The 14994-nt window shown below is 52.5% G+C and overlaps 2 protein-coding genes across 2 annotated transcripts in view; both read right to left on the bottom strand.

Moving 5' to 3' along the window:
• The window catches only part of RABL6 (RAB, member RAS oncogene family like 6), a 53417-nt gene extending 46052 nt beyond the window's left edge, over positions 1-7365 (bottom strand). The window contains exon 1 of the mRNA XM_071453782.1: positions 6870-7365. Within this exon, the coding sequence (XP_071309883.1) occupies positions 6870-6999 (130 nt within the window). The 5' untranslated portion in view covers positions 7000-7365. The remainder of the gene's footprint in view (positions 1-6869) is intronic.
• Positions 7366-8337: 972 nt separating this feature from the next.
• AMBP (alpha-1-microglobulin/bikunin precursor) lies at positions 8338-14044 on the bottom strand. The gene is made up of 10 exons (XM_071453745.1): positions 13934-14044; positions 13184-13326; positions 12819-12895; positions 12202-12315; positions 11481-11582; positions 10817-10854; positions 9924-10002; positions 9671-9838; positions 9348-9524; positions 8338-8369 (listed from the first exon to the last, which is right to left on the bottom strand). Exons 1-10 carry the CDS (start codon positions 14042-14044, stop codon positions 8338-8340), a joined length of 1041 nt encoding a protein of 346 aa, XP_071309846.1.
• Positions 14045-14994: the final 950 nt, after the last annotated feature.

Below are 14994 nucleotides of genomic sequence, written 5' to 3'. Positions count from 1 at the left end.
ATTAACACAAGAATACCAGGTGGCTTTTCCAAAACTCATTTATCAAGGAAAAAAGAAAGATGTGGGTACAAGGAGTCTCCTGCACATCCTTCCCACTGAATGCAATCAGACTATGAGCCTCCACGTTATCCCATCAATATGACAGACAGGATGAGCCTTCCCTGAGCTCTCTGTGCCTAGCAGTGCATCTGCATGGTGGGGACCTCCCCTGAAGCTGGGACATCTCTTAAGCTTCTCCTTGAGGCAGAGACCTTTTAGCCCTGACAGATCAGGAGTCTAATCTGAGCTCTTTCTGAACTGTGGCTGGACAGTCTGCCTGTGAGTCTCCCCTTCAACTGGAACACCCCTCTAGGTCTGAGGTCCCGTACCTGGGAATAAGAGATCCCTCCTTGCCCAACAGATCCTCAGTAAGGAACTGCTGGCATGTGGCATTAATACTAATGAAATTGATAGTCAGTATTAATTATTATAAACTCTGTATAGATAAGTCCATTAGACATAAACTGTCCAAGGCCAAGTCTGAGACTAAGATTGGACCCAGAAGCACCTAAGCTCCATCAGGAGTTTAGAAAAGGGGGTCCCCTCTAAGCCTTGTAACTCAACAGGAGGGTCTCTGTGTAACTCATTCCACCCCAATTCTAAGTCGATTCTCCTCAGGGTGTTTCATGCATGTGGTCAGTAACAGAGTGAACACTGCCACTGACATTTGTCAAGTCGCACTTGAACAATATCATACCTAGACCACTTCTGCTTGTATGGCTGCTGCTCATTCTTTACATGATCTAAATCACCCATTTGCAACAATCTCCCACCCTCCTGCCTTCTCTACCTCTCCCTGGCCCTTACTCCTACTTTATTATACCCTATTCCGTTGCTGGCCTTTTATGACAGGCTCTTCCTTCCATTACCTCCTGTATCATTTCCCTTTCTCCTTAAACACTTCTCATGCCTTGAGAGAACAGAATCACAGAATGATTTAGGTTTAGAATTATTTGGAAAGGACCTTTAAGATCAACTATTCCAACATTCCCTCAGCACTAGCAAGGCCACCAGTAAACCATGTCCCCAGGTGCCACATCCACATGGTTTTTAAATCCCTCCAGGGATGGGGACTCCACCACTGCCCTGAGCAGCCTGTGCCATGGCAGGACAGCCCTTTCTGCAAACAAATTTTCCCCAATAGCCAATCTAAACCACCCCATGTGCAAGTTTAGGTTGTTTCCCCTTCTGTTACTTGTTACTTGGTAGAGGAGGCTGATGCTCACCTGGCTACAACCTCCTGTCACCAGGGCCTTGGGTTGGTTGCTTCAGTTTAGGCAGAAACCCTTTCAAACTCTTCCAAGGAAAGCAAGTGTTCAAAATATCATAAATTGTAGCAATTAATATAATGAACTTTCCAGAGTCAATTCAAACGTTATCTTGCTCTTTCTGAAAACACTACCTTTTATTTTCTAAATTTTCTGTTACATTGTGGAATTTTTTTCTTTTTCAATGCCATCTTTGTTTTTACTAGCAACTACATGGCTACTGGAAAACATAAGCTGAATTTTTATTCAGCTGAATAAAACTGAATTTTTATTCTTGTGTTTTGATTTGGACCTATGATCCCCTGGAAAATGGGCCACCTCAGACACATCCAATGGCAGTCAGGTGATTAGCATTAGGTTGATCATCATCATTTGGGCAAGGAGATGTGAGACAGAAGGCTGCCTTCTGCTGCAGTTCAGGAGCTGCTGCAGTCGTTTCAGAGAAGAACTGAAGAGGTCAACTTGAAGATAAAGCACACAACGTCTGTGGATGAATTCTGCCATTGCAACAGTTCCACTGTGCTTTTTTTTTTTTTTTGTAGTACACAGAGGTTTATTCTTTTTAAGAGCTGTTTATTCTTTTTCAAAATTATTTATCACACCAGGAGAATAAAGGCAAAAATGAACACAGTATTTATAGGCTGACTTAACTTAAAGGTCCCACAGCGTCTCTGCAGACACAACAAACCAGTTCCTGCATTTCTGGTCATCTTGTGTGTGGTTGTTTCCTACTTACAGATGGGAAAAACAATCAGTAGAACATCCCTTTGATTTTTTGGAATCATGAAGCCAATTCATGGCATAGGCAGAACGAGACTCCATTTGTCCCCTTTCAAACCCAAACCTTTCCAAGCTCTCACTGCCTGCCCCTAAAATGTTCAAATTCATATCCTCGCCCTGCCCTGGAATCCAGCATGAGATACCAAAACTGTGAGTTTTAAGGGAAAAATAGACCTTTCTTTAAATAGTCAGGCTGCTCTCAAGGTGCACTTTCAGGATCACTACCAGATAATGAGGTTGTGAGCTCTCCCCAGAAGGGACAGTCTTACTTCATGCCCACACCACTTTTTATGCTCTTAAACATGGAGCTGGATCAAGAAACTGAACTGGCTGAGAAATAACCTTGAAATTATCCATTTTCAGTTTTCTTCTCTAGCTCCACTGCCCAGCTGAATGAGCAGTGTATGGAAGGCATGGTTGGAGTGCAAGGGAATCCCCCTCAGCCCTAATCACCTCACATTTAGATCAGTGCCAGGTGCTTGTGGCATCACACACTCAGTCTGAGCAGGTCCAAGCATTCTCCATTAGAATCTCTCTTCTCTTACATAGTGTACACTGACTCTTTTCCTGAAGAAAGAAAAAGTCTTTAAAAACAGAACAGGAAGAAGGCAGGCAACATAAATCGGTTTTAGCACAGCAAAGTCTCTATTTGAAACTTTGGCTGGGGCAGGTGTGCTCAGTGACAGGCACCTGCAAGGCAGGAAGGCCTGAATGAGCTTCCAAGCACAGTCAGGCTGGTGCATCATAGGCCTGGGCTGTGGCTGAATGTGGAAAGAGGAACAATAACTATAGGCAAGGTTAATTCTATCAAGTAAAACTGTTGCCTTTTTTAGATTTGAAGTTAAATCAGTAATTACTGCAAACAGACAGAGGTTTGCAGCAAAGACAGAAGAATTATCTGTGGGGAAAAGGGTAGGGATGGGGAATAGATCAAGGTTCAAGGAAAAAGTTAAACAAATCACTTTATTCATATAGTCATTGCATCAGGAAAACCAGAGGGATTTCCATTCTCCAGATGGGGAGAGGGAAGCAGAGCAGTGATGATACAGGCCCAGAGAACAGGTCTGAGACCAACTCAGAAGTAGAAATCAGGAATTCCCAGCTTTGCTCACATTCCTCCAGGACTCTGCAGCAAAGATCCCAAAACTAATAACCCCATGGAGAGGGTCATAACCTTACCCTCATTAAGGTCTTTGGGATTTCAACTGAAATGCTTGGAGCTTGCTCTGGTGCCAAAAGCAGCACCACCTGCTCTGCAGAACCCCCCCAAGCACACTTCCCTTAGGCACAGGCCAGCAGCAGACAAAGCAGGGCTGGCAGGAGCTGCACAAACACCTGTGTCAGCCACAGAAGAAAACAAGAGAAGGTGGGAAGTGGCAGGAAGAGGAGAAGCCTTCCTTTTAGGAGTCGTGCTGAATGAAAATACTTAACAATGAGTCTGGGTATTACAACTCCCAAGTAACACAAAAAAAGTAAGGACTATAATGCTTACTAAAAAGGTACATGGTATTAATTAAGCTTTGTCTTATAAGGAATATGTTACACAGAAAAAATTAATAAGGAATAATAAGGAGAGGGAGTGGGGGACAATTCTTGGAGCTACTGCCTTTGGTATCCCAGCACTGGCAGCAGCCTGTGCTCCAAGCACACACACAGCAGTGGGGTTTGTCAAGTGACAAACTGGATGCAGTGTGTAAAGTCCAGAGCAAAGATTCCACGTCTGGGGAATAGAATGGATTAACATTTAGCACCTCCACGCCTTTTGTTCCTGTCCCTGATCAGCAAATCCCAGGATCATTGTTTGCCCATCACTGCCTTACATAAATGGTCACATTTGAGCACTCTGGTGCTCAAAATTAAGTTCTGCAATTGCTCTATTGCTCTTGTAATTTGTTGAAACAAGTAGTGCTGCCAAAGGCATGAGAGCCACTTCCTCTTACTTGCTCTTGCCACGCTCCCTAACAGGGCCAGCACAGCCCTTGGAAGAGCCAGGCAGCACACCTGATCCAGGGTATCCCAAGCAGGAAAACAAGAGCAAGTTTTCACGAAGACTGGTTCCCCAGCCCTGGAATCATGATTTCCTATAAAGATTCCAGCCATGACATTCATGGCAGAGACCCATGTCATTTTCAGCTCTGTGTTTTCTGAATGCTCAGGGAACTCTGGTGTTAACTGGATGCGAACCACAGCAGCTCCATGCAGATGGTACAGAGTGTGTGTGTGCTGGAATGCAGTATGGAAATGCTTTTGTTTTACAATAGGATGTCCCAGGCAAAGGATATGATTGCTGCCAAAGGCTGGTACTGGTCTCTGCACTCATAATTTCATTAAAAATCTAAAACTTCCCAGCCCGCAATGCTCTTTCTTTTGAAAAGCTGACTGTGTAGGAGAGGGACCATCAAAACAAATAATTCAGGTTCAACTTAGTGCTCTGTTCTACCTAGGGTCTGTAACTATCAGTGCCATTAAAACACCTCACAGCCTTCAGCACCACCTCAAACATGGGGCTATCTGTTACAAAATGTACCTGAGAGCTGCAGGGCTGTCACAGCAGGGGCTGCTCTGAGCCCAGGGAGGCACCTAGAGCCAGGTACAAGGCCTGTGTTCTAGCCTGCTTTATCAGTGAACAATCCAATATATTCTCAGCATACTAAGTATATTTCTGGGAAGCAAACAGGCTTCATTCAGGATCTGCAGTGGTCTAATGCAGCAAAGAAACATTTCTGTAAAACAAATCACAGCACCCCTTGGTTTAGTTTTCAGGCAGTTTCTGGGAAAAAGAAGAGTTGTAAAGATCTTTGTGTGCTAACGGTGGCTCCAAACCACATCCTGCACTCCTCTGCTGAGTGTCAGGAATTTGCCAAGAAAGGAGAATTGGCAATGCACAGGATTTGCAGTTCTGCCTTTCCTGAGCAATGGCCCTTGTAATGACATTCCTTCACAGCCCACCTTTAACTGAGACCACCTGACCATGCTGGAATGCTCCCCATCTCCCAGTGCTATGGCTATAGGGGGTACCTGGAAGCCTTTTCATAAGCCAGCCTGCATCGCCTGTAAATATTATATAACAGTGATGCTGGGAAGAGTTACTATGGAGATTGGAAAGCTTGCCTTAAGGCAGTGACAGAAAGCTGCAGTTTTCAGCTATAAAGCAGTAACTAGAACACAAATCCTGGTAAGACAGAGCACAAACCAACAATCTTTCCTGAGGCCTTTCACTAATGAGACAAAAAGCAGCAAAACTACAGTTAGCATTTTTGGCCTTGCACAAATGGCAGGCAGGTGCCCATGCACAGGTCTGGCATGATGCAATCACCATGGAGCAGAGCTGGTCCCATCCTGTGCCAGCAGGATGCAGCTGATCCCTTCCATCTGCAGCACAAACCTCCCCTGTCTGAGAAGCCAGCTCCTGGCTCTTACATAATTCACAAGCTGGTATTAGCTACCTGATCTCTGGCACTCAGCTGCCCATGCAGCACACAGGTCTTCTGGGATGTGGCCACATGAAGCCTCTGCATGAAGCCTCTGCACAAACCAACAGTCTGAGACCAGCAGATCTCCAGCAGGTGTTTAAGGCTGCAGTGCTGTGTTCCAAGGCAGTACCTTCATCCTCACCCCCATCTTTCACTGGAAACCCAGTCTCAACAATCACACTTCTTTTCACACACTTTTCACACTCAGGATTGCTTGCTAATTTTTACACTAATTTTATAAATTAAACAGCACTGGTATATCTTCAGGTGTGCTAGGGATAAAGGCACCAAATGCTCTAGTAAAACAGAGCATTTTGAAACCTCAGTCCCAAAGCACAGCCATAATATTAAACAAAGAGAAAAACACCCCAAAACCCAAAGTGTAACTTCTCCATCACATTCTGTTTCAGACTGAGATCCAACAGCAGCTCTATTCCTCCAACACGTGTGCCTTCACAGAAATTATCCAGTGCCACATTCACAAATCAGTCTTTTTCCCACCTGCCAATCTCTCAGCCTTCTGCAATCTGCCTTCCCCGCCTGCCTGGATCTGCACAGATGAGCTGGTACTCACAGCGCTCTCTGGAACCAGTTCTATTTTCAGCAGGAATGACATAACTGCTGTCCCCATCTCACAATTGTCACTTTGGGAAGTATTTCACATACTTGCAGTGCCCTCCTGAAACACTGTATTAGAAATCACCTTTACTGAGCTCCAAGGGAAAAATGAAGCTCTAAGCCTCAACACTGAGAGAAAAAGAATTCTCAAAGTATTCTTCGATAAAAGAGCAAATGTATGAGTTGCAGAAAAGACAGTTAGGATGAAATGACGTACCAAGGGCACACAGAGGTATTTACTGTCCACCTTTTACTAAAGCCTGGCAGAGCTGAGCTTTTTAATACACTCTTATACAACCACTACAGCTTAATTGCAAGCACCATTATCCTGCGCTGCAGGGAAGATCACCCACGCACTCAGGGGAGTTACCCTCTTGATGCTCTAACTGACACAAACTGATGTTCCAGGCACACTCTCTTGGGCCACAGCCGGCAGGCAGCGCTCAGGGATGCTGCTGCACCGCGGGTCCCGAGTTCTGCACCGAAAGACAAAAGTTTTCCATCCCTCACTTCTCCAATAACCTCCAACATTTAATTCCAAACTTGACTTTGAGCGAATACGGAAAAAAGCACCAACCTGCACAAAGAAAGCACACACACTCCCAGCCCGGGCACGCCACGGGGCACCAGACCGGGCCGCCCGCCTCCCTCCCGGCTGGACCAGCCTCCCCGGCCCAGCGCTCCGACTCACTGTTATACTGGACTCCCTTGGCGAACCTCCTCTGCAGCGCCTGGTTCATGGACTGCAGCCCCGCAGGGATGTTTTTGTCACGGACCGCAGCCTGGTCCGAGCCCACCAGCTTCTTCAGGGCCGAGAACATCTTCGTGGTCCCACACCTGCACCCCGGGGAACTGGCCGAGCGCGGGCTCAGGGGCCGGGCGGAGGCACGGGGCGGCTCAGGGCTGCGGCGGGGCCGGCCCGGCCATGCGGGGCGGAGGTGTGCGGGCCCGGGCCGGCAGGAGGAAAATGCGCCGGGGGAGTGGAGGCACTATCGGGGCATGTCCCGGCGCGGGGCGGTGGAACCGGTGCCGGGGTCCGGCACGCGGCGGTGAGGCCCGGCCGCTCAGTCCAACCGGGGACTGGGGCCGGGGGCCAGGCGTGGGAAGCGGGGGCGGCGCGGGACTCCCGCCGCCGCCATCTTGGCTCTTCCGCCTCACCGCAGGGGACCGGGGCACGCGCGGCGCGGCTACGGCGGCCGGCGGAGGACAGAAGAGCGCGGAGCGCGGTCTCCGCCGCGATCCCTGGGAACCCCCCCCGTGACCCCCTCGAAGGCCGAGTGCAGCCCAACACGCCTGAGACCCTCCAGTGTGATCCACATAACCCCGGCTGTGCCCTCCTGGGACCCCCACAGCCCCCCAAGAGTCTAGCAATCCCCTCTTGGCAGCTTCATAGCCCCCCCACCCGTGACCCCCATACACCCCTACGAGGCCACCGCAGCATCCCTGGGACTACCCCCAGAACACCTCTAATCCCTTCCTGGGACCCCTGTACCCGTTGGGACTGTCATTACCCGTGTCCTCCGCTTTTATGCCAGCCCCATTTTCCCGTGACCCTCGTAACCCCGTAACTGTGCCGTGACCCTCAGGGTCCTCTCTGACACCCCGTAGTCCCATGCTGCAAACCCCATACAACCCCCTCGTGGTTGCCCCATCCCCCGTGCCCCCCATCTCGGCCGTGCCCCCCACACGGCTCTCCCCGGTCCCACCGTGACCCCGAGCCAGCTGCAATCATTCACCGTTAGAGAGGAGCAGACGCTTGTACCCTCCCTCGCTGTCCCCTTCCCGGCAGCCCAACCCCATCTCCTGGCAAATAGGGGCTGGACCCCATCCAGCAGGACCCCTGAGCCTCTCGGTGCACGGTGGCCCCCCCCCGGCCCTGGATGGGCAGAGGGCAGTGGCCTGAGGTGGGCTCAGAGCCTGGGTGGGGAGAACCCCGTAACTCCACCAGGGAGGCCAGACAGGACCCCACAGCATCCCCTGCCCCTCCTGCGCCCCTCACCCTGCTCCCCACCAGCCTGAGGATTGACACTGCGCTCTTTGGTCACATGAGGGACATTTACTGCTGGAGAGACATTTGCCATCTGCTGGGCCACCACAGCTGTCAGCACTGTCCTGCAGGACCCTGGTGCTGGATGCCGGCTCTTCATCCTCTGCCTGCATCAGTTTGAGAGCTGCAGGAACTCCTCATCCTCTGCAAGTGGAGAGACGCAGCAGGTGATGGGCTGTCCTGCACTTTGTGTCCCACCATGCGCCATGGTGGCATTAATGTACTTTATATTGCTAGCAGGGATTATGAAAGATGGGGTTTGCCCTAAGACAGGCTCCATCTCCCATCCGTGGGATCAGGCAAAATCCCCAGCTCCTGCCCTCCTGGAGCTGGCACGCCCAGGGCTGGACAAGGTGGAAGACACCTCAGTCACCCCTCTCTGCAGGATGATTTTCTCTGCCAGACTCCTGACAAACTGGTCATCATTTTCCCTGAGGGATAGGTGGTGCCTGTTGTGTCTCCCAAGGAGGTTCAGTACAGAAACCCCTGCACTGGCTGGAGCTGGGGGGGGGCTGGCAGCTATCACACCCCTGACAGGGACCCTGGCTTGGTCCTTAGTTGGTGTCAGGGTTCCTGCACCACCAAGTCTTTCAGCCCGAGGCTGTCACCTCCACTGCTCCCCACTGCACCCCAATCTGCTTGGGGATGTTCCCCCTCTCATCAAGACCACACTGAAGTTCAGTCATGGTCTCAGCATGTCTGCAGCTTGCCCAGCCCTGCTCTGCCATACTGTCTGTGGGCTAATGGCCATATTCCCTGCTCAGGACAGATCCCTCCCAGGCACAGCACAAAACCATCCCACACCTATCACGGACCCATGACAAACCCATCACAGCCCAAGGATACACCCATCCTGGTCCATCCTGACCCAGAATGTTTTGTGCTCTGCCTGACCCATCCCTGGCAGAGCACAAAACAAATTCAGACCCATTCCAGAGCCAGACTGATCCTTAATCCATGGCAAATGCATCCTAGGCCCACAATGCACCCATCCTGGACCCATCCAGAGTGAGGACTGACCCATCCAGAGCCAGGACAGCCCTGTCCCCACCCCAGGCAGACCCAGTGCAGGACAGGAGATGTTGCAGGCTGCTGCCCTGGGGTGGGGGCCAAGGGGAGTACCTGCCAGCTGAGGAGCCCCGCAGTACTCCTTGCACTCCTTCTCCGAGTAGAACTGGTTCCCATTGCCCTTGCAGCCCCCATAGCTGAAGGTGATGCACTTGCCCTGGGCTGCATCGAAGGCCCAGCGTGTCATCAGTGCCTGGCAGGGACCTGGGACAATGGGCAGCCTGCAGGCAGCTGCAGGGACAGGAGCTGCATGAGGCGGGGTGTCCAGGGACCCCCCATACCTCCCACATGGATGCCAGGCACATGGCATTCGAGGCATTGCTCAGATCCTTTGTGATGCCTCAGCAAAGGCACCTCCAGTGCCCCCGGCTTCTCACCCTCGGTCCGGCATGCCTGCAGGCACTCCTTTTCTGAGTAGAAGTTGTTGCCATTGCCCAGACAGCCTCCGTAGTGGAAAGTTTCACAGGCCATGGAGGAGGAGTTGTAGAAGAAGCGGGAGAGCATCCCGCTGCAGGGCCCAGGGTCCCGGCTCAGCCGGCACGAGTCTGCGGACCAGCACACCACGGGTCACAGGCAAATGGGAGGGCAGGCCAGGTGGATCCCAATGCAGCCCCCTCCCCTGGGACCTACCTTCCTTATTGCCAATGTAAGTGGGCAGGGGTCCTGCAGCTGAACCCTCCTCCAGGGGTAGGACTGCTCTCCGTGCTCTCTGCACCAGTAAGGAAGCACAGAGCTGCCGTCAGTCCCTGCCTGTGGGACCTGCTGCCCACCCCATTGCCCTCAGAGTGGGTTGTGTCAGGGGCACCTCAGGCTACAACCCTCCTCTGTGCTCCCAGCACATCTCCAGTAACTGATCTTGGGTCTGCAGGCTGTGATCCGTCCACACCTCATGATCTTCCCAGCCCTGTCCTCTTCCAGGGTGGGGTCCACAATCCCAGGCTGTGGATTAAGACACCCAAAGTGCCCAAGTTGTGCCTCATGCTGGGGATGTGCCTCAATGATGTGTTACCTGCTCTTGAGTCAACTGGGTTGTTTCTCCTATGAAAGTCCCATTCTCCCTGGAAAATCTTTCAATACTCAACCCTGAGAGACTGGGAGGTGCTGAGTGATGGAAGTTGAAGGACCAGTGGGTGCTAAGCTCCCCCATCCCTGGAGAAGGGGCCTACAGCCTGGCTGGGACACACACAGACAGGCAAGGAGCAAGGAAACACCAGCAACCTTCACACTGTGAAAAAAAAATCAGAGTAGGAAAAGTCTCCCACTTGGAAATAAGCTCTTGTGCCCACCTGGCCACCAGGACCTTCCCCCTGCAGCCTGCGCCTGCCCTACCCCCATCCTTGCAGGCAAAGCCCATCAGCAGAGGTGGAAGAGCAACTTGCAGGATGGTCAGTGAAGTCACTGCCCAAAGAACATGTTCTGCCCATGGAGCCTTCTCCCTGGACACCCAATCTCCAGTGAGTTTGGCTTGGAAGGGATGTCTCTGGCCTTGATCCACTTCAGAAGGTCCCAGCTGGCTCACTCACCTGGGAAGCATTTTCAGTCTCTTGAGGAACACATTCACCTGGCCCAGGAGCAGGAGAGAAGATGAGCAGTGCAAGAGGAGAGGTGTCCTGACAAACTTCAGTGAGTCCAGCACTGTGCACATGCAGGACCCTGGGCAAGGGGACACCCTCCTAGTTCCACCCAATGTTATTCTCCTCTTTCTGTTTTCCACCTCTCACTTGTAGAAGCACCCTCCTAAAATGCCCATGTCCCTAAAATCCCCACACCCCCCTGGGTCCCCCCAAAATCCTACACACATACACACACACACACTCACAGCCACACCCCCAGCCACACACACACTGTCCACTATGCTAGCCCCTTCTGAACCCCAGACTGAGCAAGGAGCCTCCCAGGTGCTGGCAACACCCAGCCTGGGGACCAGACACAAGTGTCCCATGCCCTCATCCTAGTGGTGTGGTTTCATTGACCTGACAGCCTAGCACGGACCCCTTTGGAAGCTGATTTCTCTGGTGAAATCCTGACTGATACATGGCCTTATTTCCTTTTCATTCCATGCTACCAAAACATTTGTCTCTCCTTCCTTCCTCCTGACCATCCCCTGTCTCCCCAGCTTGGCAGACCGAGAAGGAGCAGCTGGAGTGCTCTGGCAGCATGGGAGGCACATGGCCCAGGGGAGGTTACCTCTGTTGGCCAGGATGAAGATGGAGTCTTCGGGGATGCCCATCTCCAGAGCCAGCTGATGGAAAGACTCAATGAGGTCCTCCCGTAGCTCTGGACTCCTCCCTGGGAAAGAGAATAGGCTGTGAGCAGGGTTGGTGTGGGAGTGCAGTCCCCAAGCACCCACTGAAGCTTGGGTGGCTGCAGGCGGGTGCAACACCAGACTCCTGGTCCTTCCCAACATAGAATCAGGGAAGCAAAGATTGAACCCAACCATTGACCCAGCATTGCTATGTCCACGCTAAAACATGTCCCGAGCTCCACATCTACATGTGTTTTGAACCCTTCCAGGCACAGTGATGTCACTGCTTCCCTGGGCAGCCTGCTGCTCTTGACCAGCCTGGACCAAGGGCTTGGACAAAGGGGGTTTAATATTTCTTAATCATGGAAGACAGCATCTCCTGCCACTTCAGGGCTGGGTTTCCTCTAAGCAAATATCACCACCTTCATCCCAAAGACCATGTTGATTTGGATGTTCACATCAGTGCCTGATGTGGCTCTCATGGAGCCATGAGACTCCACCTCTGCCATGCCAAAGACGAGCTGGTCTAAGCCACCATTTCCAAACCCCATGGTCAGGTCCCTTAAGGCCAAGGGAGCTGAGAGACCCTTATAGGTGGTGTTTTTGAGCTGTGCTGGTCCACCCTAGAGCCTGCTTGCCCTCAAGTGCCATGGCCAGACATACCATACAGCTTCAGGGTGGTGCTTGGACCAAAACTGCTTTTCTTCTTCATCAGAATGACAGCATATTCGTCATAGTTGGTACGGAGCACATAGGACTGGATAGACACATCCCATCCTGGGTGAGACAGAGATACAGGGATGTCATTCCTGCTCCTCATGGTGAGATGGAACAGTGTAGGACAGCCCCAAAGCTGGAGGCTGAAATCAGGCATCTAATTAAAAAACCGTGATGTTTGGGAAGCAGACTCTGATACAACCATGAGTCCCTTTAGGCTCACCAGTCTCTAAGCTGGGGGGATCGGAAACCAAGAGCTGCGAACAACTGAGATACCACTAATGCTCCTGAAGTGTGGCTGCTCCCTGCCCCAGCCTGGGACCCTGTGGACAGGAGTGACCTGCTGCCAACATCTCATCATCCTGTGGCTATGCAGGTACAGTGCTCAAACAGCCCTTTCCCTGCAGCTTTACTCTATACTTTGGCTAGAAATGTCCACATCAGAGGCCACTCCACACTGTGGAGTGGCCTCTGAGCCCTGCTCTTCTGAACCCCTTCCACCTCTGCCAGCTGTCCCCAGAGCTGGTCCCCCCATCTCCCAGGCATGCCTCACCCCAACTCACTGGGGTTGTAGTAGGTGTATTTTCCAGGGGTGCTGGTTTTCTGGTATTCCCCTGAGACTAGTGTGCAGTCACCTTGCCTGAAGAGAGGAAGAAAACAATTAGCTACTTGGTAGGATTATTTTCCCTGGTTATGGCATGAAAATCATGCCTGGGGCACGAAGGACATGATGCAGGACCCCTGAAATCATGCTGCCCAAGGTATTGGGTATTTGAACCCAATCCATCCCCTCCTCAGGGCTTGGATGCCAGGCAGAGCAAGTAACTCCTATGTCTTCCCAGCCCCTGGGAGAGGGAGCACCCCTGGGTGGGATGGCTTTGGAGGAGGCTCAAGCACCTCCAGCAGTGCTCCCAGCAGTGCCCCATACCTCAGCCTGGTACTTGTAGTACTGATCTGGTCGGTGCTGGGGCCAGGGCCCAGCACAAGCGTGCCCATGCTGAACTTCTCCTTGTAGTTCTTCATCCATTTGCAGGTTGTGCCGATGGCGATGTCGAACCACTTCCCATGCATCTGCAGGGAGATGGGAGACACATCTGCACCGTGAGCCCCCCTTACCAAGGTGAGACATCACCTGGTTTTGTGCAGAGTCAAAATATTCCTGATGCAGGGAGAAACTGGGAGGTGATGATGCAGGGTGCAGAGGCCAGAGGTGCTGCAGGATTTGGGAAGTGTATCAGCACTGAGCAGAACTTTCCTTGGTTCCCTGACTATGAGGCAGGACTGGAGGCATCAGGCTGTCATCCACCCATGTATACCAGTGAGACCCAGATCTGGGCACACATGCAGGGCTGTATGAAGCCTGGCAGGGGACAGGGAGCATTGTGGGGGATCTCCCAGGCAGCCTGCATCCTGGCATGCTGAACCACAGACTTTCCACAGGACTCATCTGCCCTGCTGCTCAGACTGCATCCACCCTGCCTGGGGTTTGCCAGGATGAGGCCACCCCAGAACCTGGCACCTCCTGAGTGGCACCCAGGGGGTGCCACACTGCCAATGCCTGTCCCACACAGCCTGGCATGGGCATAGGCATTATTGCCCTTCTTTCTGGAGGAAAATGAAAGAAAGCTTACCCCATCCCTTTTGCCCCCAGAATTAAGGGACCACAAGCTGCCATTACCCGCTCAGCCTCAAAATTCTCCTGCACTTGGATATCTTCATCCTGGTCTCCGATAGGGGTTCCACGAGCCACAGTGAGGAGGAGGAGGGAAAGGAGACCCCAAATAATCATGGCTGGTGGCTTCGGACTGCTGCTGAGCCTCAGCGCTTCAGTGGGATCCTGGACTCTGTGCTGCCCCGCTGTGCAGCACTGTGACCTTCAGACCAGGGCCAGCGGGGCCGGCCACCCTGCGGGGGGGCTGCTGGGGGAGGTGGGGTGTACGACCCAGGGAGCACCACTGCCCTTGGCGGTGCTGGGGATTTGCAGGGAGCTGTGTGGGGTGCAGGAGTGGAGCACCCTACCAGCCACACCAGGCTGAGCTCCTCACCCTCACCTGTTCCTACACCATGGGGCCAGGACCTGTCTTTCTCCTCTATTCTATGTTGGGATTCATATTCCTGCTCTGTCATCCTACAAAGAGCCCCCAGCCCTGATGGACCAGTTTGACCCTGTGGTGAGGAGAGCACTGAGGGACGCCCAGCACTTAGCCCAAGCTATCTAATCAGTATCCATAGGGAACAGAGCCTGAGTTTCCTGCTCCCCTTTTGGACCCCTTCCAGGCAGTCCCAAGCTGATGGCCAATATCCAGGATCCAGCTGGGTGTGGCACATCCCACAGTCGAGGGTCCCTGGGCCGGGAGGAGTGGGAAATGCTGGGCCATCCTCAATCCTTCCCAGCAGTGTTTGCCTTCGTTGGATGATTAACAGAAACCAAACAGCCCGAGGGAAACTGCAAACAGAGCAAAGGGCAGGAGTCCCTCTCCAGGTGGCCACGGCCCAATATTTGTGGAGAAGGGCCAGAGCTGGCACCACACTGGCAGAAGTCATCTGGACTTTCACCCTCCACTCCCCCGCGGTCACTGACGGACTCTTGGATAAGGACCAGCAGGTGCTGCTGCCCGGGCACGGGCCTGCTCTGTCCCGGAAGAGATAGTCTGGACATCTCCACAAACAGATCTTCTTGCCACATCCCGGTGTGTCTGGACCCCGGGGCAGACGCGGACCTGCGGCACAGACGCCTCC

The sequence above is a fragment of the Agelaius tricolor genome, unplaced genomic scaffold (assembly GCF_023055355.1).
Source record: "Agelaius tricolor isolate 1412-34295 unplaced genomic scaffold, bAgeTri1.0.p SCAF_37, whole genome shotgun sequence".
Classification (NCBI taxonomy): Eukaryota; Metazoa; Chordata; class Aves; order Passeriformes; family Icteridae; genus Agelaius; species Agelaius tricolor.
This window is presented reverse-complemented; position numbering and strand designations above follow the sequence as displayed.

Excerpts from the sequence above, each read along its gene's own strand:
- AMBP (XM_071453745.1), bottom strand. The coding sequence starts at position 14,044 with ATGATTATTTGGGGTCTCCTTTCCCTCCTCCTCCTCACTGTGGCTCGT. Across the intron at positions 11,583-12,201 it reads CACCACCCTGAAGCTGTATG|GGAGGAGTCCAGAGCTACGG; the intron begins GTATGTCTGGCC and ends TCTCTTTCCCAG. Across the intron at positions 10,855-11,480 it reads CTTCATCCTGGCCAACAGAG|GTGAATGTGTTCCTCAAGAG; the intron begins GTAACCTCCCCT and ends CTCCTGGGCCAG.